Source organism: Populus alba, chromosome 11 (assembly GCF_005239225.2).
Source record: "Populus alba chromosome 11, ASM523922v2, whole genome shotgun sequence".
In the NCBI taxonomy this organism is placed as follows: domain Eukaryota; kingdom Viridiplantae; phylum Streptophyta; class Magnoliopsida; order Malpighiales; family Salicaceae; genus Populus; species Populus alba.
Window position 1 is genome coordinate 4,838,089 of NC_133294.1, and position 12,179 is coordinate 4,850,267.

A 12,179-nucleotide genomic window follows, 5' to 3' on the forward strand; every position below is an offset into this window, starting at 1 on the left:
TAATTTGCCTCACTTGAAATGCTATATTGATAAGTTTGTGCAAAATGTTATATTTTTTAAACAACCAAATGGCAAGCATAAAATAAATGTTTATATATGTCTTTTTCTATTCTTAAAAATACATGTAAGGACTTATCAATGAATTTTATACTTGGATTACCCTACATACAAATGAGAATGGATTGTGTATTTATTATTGTTGATAAGTTCTTAAAGATGGTGTATGTTATATCTTGTAAGAAAACAAATGATGTTCTTTTAATTGCTTAGCTTTTATCGAGTGATGGTTTATTTGCAATAAGTGCCAAAAATAATTATTCCTAATCAAGACAATAAGTATTTTTGTTATTTTTGGTAGACTTTATGGAGGATATATGACTCGTTATTACAATTCATTAGTACAACACATTCATAAAAAAGAAAAAAAAAAGAAAAAGAGAAAATAGAGTTACTAAATCAAACACTTGGCAACTTGATTTAAAGCATATATGATGATAAGCCAAAGTAGTAGGATTGTGTACTTGTATAAATAGAATTTATATATAACAATGTTAAACATAATACCACTGCAAATCACTATTAAAAATTATGTATTTGCAATATTCTAGGCTTATGCGAGATATAACATTGCTACCAAGAATATGGCTATGGGTGAGAAAGCTATGATTGATGATATGTGATATAAATTGTTAAAAGTCAATGCCAAATATAACAAGGCTACCAATAAGCATCATTGTGCTAAAGTATTCAAAGAATGAGATAGGTTATTGTTGTCTTTATTAAAAGAGAGATTTTTGATGGGCTGTATAATAAGATGCAGTAGAAGAAATATGATTTTTATCCCATAAAACAATATTATTGATAAAGCTTATATTATCAATTAGCCAGATAATATGAGTATTTCCAAGATCATTAATGCTTTCGATAGTTATCTCTATTGTGATGATGAGCCATTATATTCAAAATTTGATATTTACTCGAGGTCAAGTCTTTCACAAGTGAAGGTGAGTGACATAGAACATGTTGTGGGTACATGTATTGACTAAATAAAAAAGGCAAAGCCTAAGAAGAAGTTTGGATGCGTCAATCACCTAGTCTAACAAAAGTTGCCATAAATTAATGGGAGCATGTTCCCATTAATTTGCTTTTGCTGGATGTTGGCGGAGTTTATTTTGCTTTTGCTATTAGGGTAGCAATTAATGGCCCTTGTGTGTTTCAGTAGCCGTTGATGGTTATCTTATGTTTCAGTTGCAAATTGCGTTAGCTATTGGATTTTCTTTTGGATGGTATTCTTTTTGGTTGGTTATCTTTGGCACCTGCTGGATCCCGGGTTCCTTAGCTAACCAATGTGATACTTTTGGTTCTCTCTCTAGATAGTTGTCTCCTTGTATTTTTTATGAATGAGAGCATATTCCCTTTTTCTTTTGATTTTGTATATGTATATATATGACTTGCTAATTTCCTGACCTGTTTCATTTTGATCTTTTATATTTTTACATTTAATATATATATTATATATAAAGCAGCCATAAATTTAAATTAACTATTGAATCAGACTAAAATTTGATTAAGAGATTCTACAAACCTAATTTTTTAGACAAGGTTATAGCTAGCTTTGGTTTGGAAGACCCTCGTATTAGATCCAAAATTTGTTATTTTTTATGTTTTAATTATTTTTCTAATTAGTTTTTAACTTTAATTACCTTTTCTATTTAGTTTCGAATTGTGGGTTTTATCTCTAAATAAATAGTTGATATGCTATATTTTTATTATAATATAGTCTTAGAATTTCACACCTTATTTTTTAGCTGAGTTATGCTTTGCGTGATAACTCAACTACCTTTCATTGAAGCTCACAGATACTAGCGGTTAGACAACACTTTTTGGTAGTGGGTTGTTGACTAAAGGATTTATCTGAATCTTGGATGTGGATGGCAAGCATTTGTTGCTTATGTCAATATTGTTGCTTGTTACTACCCCACTGGGTTGCGTTCTTCCTTTTACGTGAACGTTAACATGGGCACTAAGGGATACCTATTTATTAACCATAATGCATCAGTGTTAATGATGATTGAGAAAAAAAATTATGTCCATTTATGATGATTGTTAATGTGAATATTTTCAATTTGCTCTTGGGAAACAAGAATAATGTAACCAATACCAAATATTTGTCTACTTTTTACAGGGAATATGGATTGGAATGTTAGGTGGCACAGTAATAAAAATAATTATTCGTTTAATAATTTTGATTTTTTAAGACAAATATTTCTCTGTAAGACCAAGATTTTACCTTATAAATAACTCCGCTAAATTAGCTCATATAGAGGGGGGGAAATCAGAGACCAAAGATCATGGCCACCTCCAGCGACGACAACAGGATAATTTATGCTGAAGATGAGTCTTATCAGCCAATATTGCATGCCAAGAGATCATTCTCCGCGGACACAGTGAGTTCTGAACTTGAAGATATATTATGTAACATGGAATTATCCCGCTCTCATCGAATCCTAAGAGCCACCTGGGTTGAACTGAAAATCCTGTTTCCTCTAGCAGCGCCAGCAATCGTGGTTTACTTGCTCAACTTTTTTGTTTCCATATCCACTCAAATGTTTTGTGGTCATCTTGGCAATCTTGAACTTGCTGCTGCCTCTCTTGGCAATAATGGCATCCAAGGTCTTGTCTTTGGAGTTATGGTATGTTCTCAACTGATCCATTCTGAAAATGCGTTGATTACATGTTCTTGTCAGAATTTTCTAAATGTATCAATCACTACTGACACATCTATCTGTTTCAATCCATGAATCAATTGAGATATGTTTTTAAAAGAAAGACTTTTTTTTTCCCCAATGCAGTTGGGAATGGGAAGTGCAGTGGAGACACTATGTGGGCAAGCGTTTGGAGCAAACAAGTACGAAATGCTAGGCGTATACATGCAAAGATCGACGATTCTCCTCACTTTAGCTGGGCTTGTACTTATGTTTATATACATCTTTTGCAAGCCTATCTTAATTGGACTACACGAATCGCCTGCCATTTCATCTGCAGCTGCAATTTTTGTCTATGGTCTAATCCCTCAAATCTTTGCTTACGCTTGCAATTTCCCCATACAAAAATTCTTGCAAGCTCAAAGTGTGATTTTCCCTAGTACATGCATATCAGCTGCTGCTCTTGTGCTTCATCTAATCCTATGTTGGGTTGTGATTTTCAAGCTTGGAGGCGGTTTGTTGGGTGCGGGACTGGTAACGAGTTTTTCATGGTGGGTTATAGTGGTAGCCCAGTTTGTGTACATCCTAGTAAGCAAGAAGTTCAAGCACACGTGGAGGGGATTTAGTATACTGGCCTTCTCTGGGTTGTGGGATTTCTTCAAGCTGTCCCTGGCATCAGGTGTGATGCTCTGCCTTGAGTTTTGGTACTACCAGATATTAACATTGATTGCAGGGTTGCTAAAAAATGCTGAAGTTTCCTTGGACGCCCTGTCCATCTGGTAAGCACACAGCTCTATTATCAATTGCTCGTTTATATCTAGCCATTTGTGATCCAGACTGAGCCAATGAATTAAAGGAAGAGGGTTAGTGTGGAAAAAAGAAATAAAATAAAATATAGAGCCACCTTTTTGAATACTCTCAGTAGCACCTTTGGATTGGAGAAACGCATGCAAGAACGATGGGTATAATATATTTAAATTAAGTAATCAAAAAATAGTTGAGACTATAAATATAATATAGATAGATATCAATTGAAGATCTTGTTTTCTGGGGTCACTTGCTATAAACAGTAATTGCACTTTATGTTTGAATGCAGCATGACTATAAACGGATGGTGTTTTATGGTCTCTGTCGGTTTCCAAGCGGCTGCAAGGTCAGTTTTTGTTTGTAATTGAGACTCTGTTATTGGTATTTCTTTACAGTTATACAAATAATTCATCTAAGAAATGAAAGATAGTTGATGACATGGTTTTTAAAACCCCATTAGGACAAGCTCAAGTGAGAATAGTTAATCCAATTTTTATTAAAATAAAATAAAATATGATATTGTTTGGATGAAATTTCTTAAGAAATTGATTGCTGGGTTTTGATAAGTGAAGCTCAAATCAACCATGTCACCGAATCAACTCAATTCTGACAATGGTTGGTAAGGTCCAATTGATTTTTTATTTTGTTGGGACCCAATTTATAACCCCAAGATAGTTTATTGTCTTTTATATAAATAATGACAATTATTTTTTTCAATCGTTTTCTATTGATAATTACAGCGTGAGAGTAAGCAACGAGTTGGGTGCTGGACATCCCAGAGCAACATCATTTTCTGTCATAGTAGTAAATTTATGCTCACTGCTCCTCTCTGTGATCCTGGCTGTTATTGTGCTCTTACTGCGGCATGTCATAAGCTATGCCTTCACCAGCGGTACAGTGGTTTCCGATGCTGTTTCAGAGCTATCTCCTTTCCTCGCAGCCTCCATCGTGCTAGGAGGAGTCCAACCTGTTTTATCTGGTAAGGCTCCGTGATTTATGTGAGATGGCATTGCGGATGTTCCTGCAGTTCTCCTGCGGTCCCCTCTCTGCTGTCTCTTGCTGCTTGTCGTTTTAAGGGCAAGCCGCTAAATTTAAGCCACACCCGTCACATCTATGTGAACTCAACGAACTTTCTTGATTTGTAGATCATAGAGACCGACGGTTAGACAGCATTTCATTGACTGATTGATTTCTCTAAATTTACCTTTTGAAGGAGTGGCTGTTGGGTGCGGATGGCAAGCCTTTGTTGCTTATGTCAATCTTGCATGTTACTACATCATTGGCATCCCGTTGGGCTGCGTTCTTGGCTTTGCATGCGACATGGGAGCAAAGGTATGCGTGTGCATATATTGTTTTATGAGCCATAACGCATGATCATATATATAATATTTTTTCTTGTCCGTTTACGATGAATTGTTGGTGTTAATGTGGGTGTCTTGTCTTCAATCTGCTTTTGTGAAACAAGACTAGCTTTACCAATACTGAATATGTCTCTGCTTTTTATAGGGAATATGGACCGGAATGTTAGGAGGCACAGCTGTGCAGACTTTAGTCTTGTTATGGGCTACATTTCGAACAAACTGGGACAAAGAGGTAAATTTATTTTGCATATATTTTATATTTTATTTTTATTTTTATATATACTTGTAGAATATATCGACATTTTACCTATATACACACACACACACTCACACAATCTTGGACCAAGTAAAAACAAAGGGGTAAAATGATTTTTATTTAATTTATTAGAAAGTCTAATAGATTTTGAGATATATAATACATAACTTCAAACTAGATTTGTAATTATAAAACCTAGAATGTCTTAGTGGGTTCGACTTGAGACCTTTACCGATCCTGGGTTGAAGAAAAATAAAAAAAAATTAATTTAATCTAATTCAAGTAAAAAACTTGAGTTGATTGCAACTCAATCAACCTACTTAAATTTATAGACTTTTTTTTAAAAAAAAAAACTAAATCATGGTATTTAAAAAATTATCAACTCAAGTTGACTCTTCCGACCTGGGAGTCAGGCTTCATCCTATATCGACATCGTGGCTCAAGTCTTATAACTATACTAAAAACCTTCAAATCTTAGATCTTAATTCTATGAGTTTATCCAACTATCTAATCTTTATAATGTATATATAATGTTTTTTTTTTAAGTTGATGGTAAATTTTAAAATTTATATAATTGTAAAATCACGTTGTAAATATTGATTTTTCAGGTGGAGAAAGCTCAAAGTCGTTTAGATACATGGGATGCTACTAAGGAACCACTTTTAAAAGAGTAAAAAGGACATTGCTGTCGGTGTGGTGAAAATTTTGTTCGCTATTGAGTAACCACTTTTAATAAACAAATTTAAGGAACAAGATGTTTACTCTTTTAAGTATTGTAGTTGTGACATCCTTTTATGTTTGAATTAAAAATAACGATCATGCTTCAAGAGTACTGTATTTAGTAATAAAAATCCTCAAGCCATTTTAGTTATACTAGAGATTGAACCAAGTTTCGATAGTGATAAACCTATTTTTAACAAGCCTACAAAACCCTTATGATCCTTCTCTTTTGGGCACACTAAAAAGAATGAACTCATCCTTCCTTGGTATGCCCAAAAGGATTACCATCCTACCTAGAGCATGCCTAAAGGGATGATCATCCTCCCTTGGATCTAGCCTATGAGAAAAGCTCAGCTTCTATGAGATTCATATACATCTGATGTCTTGGATCCTAATCTCTTTACACTTTTTAGATGTATAAAAATCTTTCAGGGACCCACCCTATTTCTACGAAACATTAATATAAATATAAAAAATATGTATACATCATTAAATGCTATCAGCGTAAAATTACACTCCAGACCCTCATTTTCATAAAAAGACAAGACTCATTAACTATAAATACACCATGAAGCATTCAAATTAATTATTCATAATCTTCATTCTCTACTACATATATATTTTCATGGCATCTTTCTTTACAATATTCTTGTATTTTCTCTTCCTAAAAAAATATTTATTTAAGCATCGAAAAGTCCTCACCTCTACCAAAGAAGATCTTTTATAGGTACTAACCATAAGTCATATTGGTCTACCAAGCACCAAGTATAAGCTATCAACTATCTTGGTTATGGCCTACCAAACACCAAATATAAGCTATCAACTACCTTGGCTAGAGAGAATGGATGAGATTACTATGACCAATCAATTAACTGATTATCCAACCAGGGAGCCATATTCTTATATTATTTGAATTTTTAAGACTTCATCAGATAGTAAAAAAAAAGGGTATTTTTTCATCTATCATTATATTATTATAGTCATATCCTTTCCATATTTAAATATCAAATCTTGCAATAGAAATACCAAATTCTAATAACCAATCCACACCATGGAGATACAAGCCATTGAAAACAAAGTTATATTAGCATACAACTTATTAGTTAAGATGTTGTTTGGTATAGTTTTTATTTTTTATTTTCTACTTAAAAAAAAACAAATTGAAAACAAGGTTTGAAATATGTTTTTTTTTTTTAGTTTCTAAAAGTTATCTTTTACATTATTAATCTATGATCTAAGACTTAGATTGGATACGAGACGCCTCAATGGCTTGACTGGGATTGAATCCAAGATGTTATGGTAAGACTAGGATTGAATCTAAGATGTTAAGGTATGCTAATATTGAATCAAATGTGAACTCGACTAAATCCAAGATTCTTAAGGGTCATGCTGTAACTAGATCTAGAATGATGGGGTCAAGTCTGGATGACATCAGTCCAAGGTATCAAGGGTCAGGTTAGTATCAATTCTAAGGCACCCGATGGTTGGTGGGGTTAAATGTTTAGATTGATAAGGAATTTATGTTCAAATGTGTTGTTTGAAGAATTCAAGAGGTTGATAATAGATTAATTATGAGAAATTAGAAAGAAAATCCCCCCCACCATGAATAAAGATATTGGCCAACATTATATATAAAAGAATTGGATTCATTAGGTTTGGTTGATGTGTAAATTGGTGTAGAGTTGCATTGGTTTACAGGTGAAATGACTTACTAATAGGTGAATTATAGAAATTTGAAGATATTTGGTGCTTTTTTCCATAAAAACTTGTTTGAGCAAAGGGGCTGTGTAGGTAGCTTAAATTGATTAAATTTAATTCATGTTGAATTATGTTAGTTAGATACTAAATGAATGAGTAATGTATGAATTGCAAAGAAATTGAGAAAAACACATGCATTCCTTAAGGAAGGAAGTTTCAGTTACGTGCTAAGTAAAAAGGGATAGGGTTTTTTTTTTTATCTAATTGATGGTTAAATTATGTTCACATATGCTAAAAGTAAAGGATAAAGTTTGACCAAAGTGTTAATTGTAATGAATATGAATGAAACCATAAATCCCTTTTCCATAATAGGTTCAACCAAGACTAAACAAATTAGGGGAATGTGTTGTTGTATTAATTGTTATGGAATTTAAATATTAATGTGTATGATTGATTATTTAATAATTGGGTGGTGCATGGAATTTTAAGAAACTTTAAAGATTTCCTTGTCTTTCTTGTGTAGGTTTGGCCATGGGAGAGTAAAGGGAATAATGGTTAGAATTAATTTAATTGGTGTAAGATTGTGTCATAAGATGTTAAGTAGAATTTGTAATATTATATAAATCATGTGTCAATTTTCTTGGAATTAATGAATAAAAATATTTTTTATTGGACGGTAGTTTCAAGTATAGTAGAATAAAGGAATAATGGATGAGTTTGACTAACTTGATGAGAAAACATTATTTAAAAGTATTAATTGATGAGTTTATTTTAGGGTAAGGAATTTTATTGGAAATAAAATTCATACCTCTTTTATAAGGGATGTTTGGCCAACTTATATATATATATATATATATATATATATATAAAGCAAGGTATTTGAATTGTGCAAAGAAAATATATTTAATGCTACCTATATGAAGTAAAATGGTAAGAAGTGAAATGGTATATTGAAATATATGTTAATGAAAAGTATTTAAGCTTGGAAAAGTTTATATTTTCCTTATCATTAGTTTGAGATTCAAACTTTAAATGAGACATTAAATTGGATTTCCATAGTAATTGAATTGTATATGATGTGTTGCTCATGTTGGTATAAGAGAGGCCGTACGATTCATTCAACAATAGGGGATTTATACTTGAGCACAAGCATCAGGTAGGTACTTTACACCATAATTGTTGATTTCGCTCAAATTTTTTGATGTTGAATAACTCCAATTTCTTTAAATATGTTATGAATTTATATAAATTATGACCTTGGCAATGAAAATATGAAAAATTAACTAGTTACCCTGAATGAGACTAATGATTTTAGCTTGGCTGACAACTAGGATTTTATATTTGATTAGTTACCCTGAATGGAACTAGTGGTGTCAATATATCTGATGACCAGAATTTATATTTGACTAGTTACCCTGAATGGAACTAGTGACGTCAACTTATCTTATGATCAAAACTTTTATTTGACCAATTATCTTCAACAAGACTACTGACATTAGTATGTTTGATGATATTTTATATTTAACTAATTACCCTGAATGAAACTAGTGGTGTTAGTATATTTGACTACCGAGATTAATATTTAACTAATTATTCTAGATAGGGTTAGTGGCGTCAATATACTTGACAAATTAGGAATTCAATTAACTAGTTACCTGGGTAGTGTCACTAATGTCAGTATGATTGATGATTTAGACACCTGAGTTGATGAAATTGTTTAAGTTATAAGCTTGGCTTGAAAGAATACTTTATAGTCGGATTTAGTTGTTGAAAATGTATTCTTGAACTTAATAAAAAAAAGTAAGCTATATGAATTACATGAATTTTGTTAATTATATGGTTGGTTTATTTATAATACATATTATGTGAATTTTCAGATACATCACATCCCTGTGTGGAGTTATAGATGATCTTAATAAATCTTTTTCTTTAGGAAATGAATATGTAATCTTAGATCTTTAATCTATTTTGTAATGAAATTTTGGGATTAATTTTGATGCGTAGACAATAATAGAATGAATGATACATTTAATATTGTTAATAGTATCTACACATTAAACTTTTATAATATTATGAGTTTACTTTTATGTGTGAGTGTAAAGAATGCATGAATTTAATTTATAGAGTTCTGTAAATTGTTTATTTTATTTTCCTTGATTATTATCTTGTTGAGATTATCATAAAAATACAAAGTTATTGAATTGTGGGAATAGATGTATTTTAATCTAGTGATATGATGAAATAGATAAAGAATATGATAGTTATATCCTATCCAATAGATATAATGATTGCAATGATTTATTGATTATGTTATTGATAATATGGTGCTGATATTTTAGGGGAAACTCTCCATGAATTGTAGGAGAATAAAAAAAAAATTCTTTTTATTTTTCATCTAATTGAAAAGTTAATTATGATGAAATTGTGTTTAAAATTTGGGATCATTACATATATTCATTCTAAGGTAACCTATATTATTTATTTACTAAGGTTTTGTTGTGTTTTTCTAACTATTAGTTTACATATTAATTAAAGAAAATCCGCATCAATAAAGTGAATCAAAATTTTATGAGTCTAACATGGCCATTCTAAAAGCTAAAATACATTTTATTAATTTTTTTCTTAATACTAATAATATGTCTTACATATAAATTTATAATTCTTAAATATTAAATGTAAACAAAAAGAGAGAGAATAATGTTATTTTATTTATAATGGGCTTAATTTGCCTTTTTAATATTGAAAAATACATATTACATGTAAATTCATAAATTCTAATATTAAAAATAAATAAATAATTTTTTTAATATTTTTAAAATTCATGCCAAGTTCTAATGAATATTTAGAGACTAGTTGTAAAATTAATTAATTGATTTTTCTTAAAATACAATATTTTTATTTTACAAAAACATGCATGAAAATTATCTTACAATTTGGCTATATGTAATTTTAAACATAAATATGTTTTTTTAAGAAGAATTTGTGTTTTTTTTCTATTTTTAAAATTTTTTTATTTAATACTAGAAAAGTATTTTACATGTAATTTCTCAGTCTCAAATATTAAACATAAAAGGTTTTAAAAAATTATAAAAAACCCAAAATTAATTGCAAAATGATCCTTAAAAAAAAAAAAACTGTGAAAAATGTGTTCAAAAATGTTTTTCAAAACACACTCTTAGTAAACAAAAAAAAAGATTAAGAATTACTTTAAAAACGTGTTTACCAAACATGGCTTAGAAACCTAGAAATATATTTTTTTTTTCATTTGATAACTTTCGGCTTAGCTAAACATGTTCTTAGATTCTAAAAGCATACCCTAATAATGTGGATCGGCTTCTCAGCCTAACTCAAGACCTCTGCTAAAACCTAAGCCCGCATAAGGCATACTTTTTGCCCAAAACCAACGCAGGCCTTTTCCAATGGCAACAAACGGGCTTAAGGAACTCCGAATAGCACAGCCTTTCTTCTTTAAAACAAGTGACTTTGGAAAGCCTAATCCATAAACAAAAACTGAGAAAAACTTTTCCTGTTTAATAGATCAAACCCACCAGTTTGGATGAACGTTACCCAGCATCTTCTTATTTTTCTAGTCATGAAAAACTTTGGCAAGTACCACTTACCATGAACTTTTCTCCTAGGCATCCACATGAACAAGCTTCCGTTTTAGGTCCTGAAGTTTTCAATCGCTTGGAATGGGAAAAGTTGGTTGCCGTTGCGTTGGAGGAGCTCACGGCGTTGATGACGGGTGTGGAAGGTGCAGACAGTTGCGTTACTGTAGCAATAATAAAGATTGGAACTTCTTGTTTTCAAATGGTTGCTAGACTTCTCCCTTGCATGGCCTTGTGTAGTGGTAGTGGAAGTTCTTGAAGAGTACATAATAGCGCGCAACGAGAGTGGACTACAGTGCATGTATTAAATTTCGAGACCCAAGCTCCTTCACCTTAAAACAGATGCCAACTTTAAGAAATCATGTCAATGTTGTATCGCAACGAAGGAGAGGGTTAGAGGTATAGTATTAGTTGTATAGGTCGGGCTATTATCAAGAAAATGCTCGGATCTGAGATGTAGGTGTAATGCTCTTTGTGATGGGAAAATGGTTAAAGGCTAAGTTATTTTATTGAAAGGTGGATGCTGGCCATGTGCTATGGGGCGGAGCTGTGGCTGAGATGATGGTGTTTCGGTGGTTAATGCCAAGGTTTGTAATCTTGCGATGGTTCGAGTGTTTGGAACAGGGTGTAAAGGTTTTTTATATTTTATTTTTTTAGGGTGAAAACCAGGGCTTGATATATGGAAAAAGCATGCAGTATGGTCATGCATGCATGGTCCTCGATCCCCCCCTCCTTCTTGTTAAGGTTTCATGGGGGTTTTGGTGGCCGGAGAGGATGATTCTAGCTAGATGTTGGGAGCTGGTTGAACCTGGACCTTTGATGTTGGAGAGGAGATGACAGCCATCGATTAAAGATGAGGCTCCCTGCTTGTCCTGTTTTAAAGCTGGCAAGGCAGGAACACCAGTTGTTTTTATTCTTTTGGCAGATATGGCTGGTTGAGTAGTCATTTTGTTGTCTAGTGAGAGAGGCTTGGGGACAAAGGAAAAAAATTTGATTGTTGATGGATTTTGGGATGAGGGTGAAA

At 32.0% G+C, this 12,179-nt stretch overlaps 1 protein-coding gene across 1 annotated transcript; it reads left to right on the top strand.

Moving 5' to 3' along the window:
• Positions 1-2,300: 2,300 nt before the first annotated feature.
• Positions 2,301-5,956, top strand: LOC118031264 (protein DETOXIFICATION 40). The gene is made up of 7 exons (XM_035035619.2): positions 2,301-2,693; positions 2,853-3,484; positions 3,802-3,858; positions 4,253-4,491; positions 4,726-4,844; positions 5,019-5,105; positions 5,738-5,956. The coding sequence occupies exons 1-7, from the start codon at positions 2,352-2,354 to the stop codon at positions 5,801-5,803; spliced, it is 1,542 nt and encodes a 513-aa protein (XP_034891510.1). The 5' UTR covers positions 2,301-2,351; the 3' UTR covers positions 5,804-5,956.
• Positions 5,957-12,179: the final 6,223 nt, after the last annotated feature.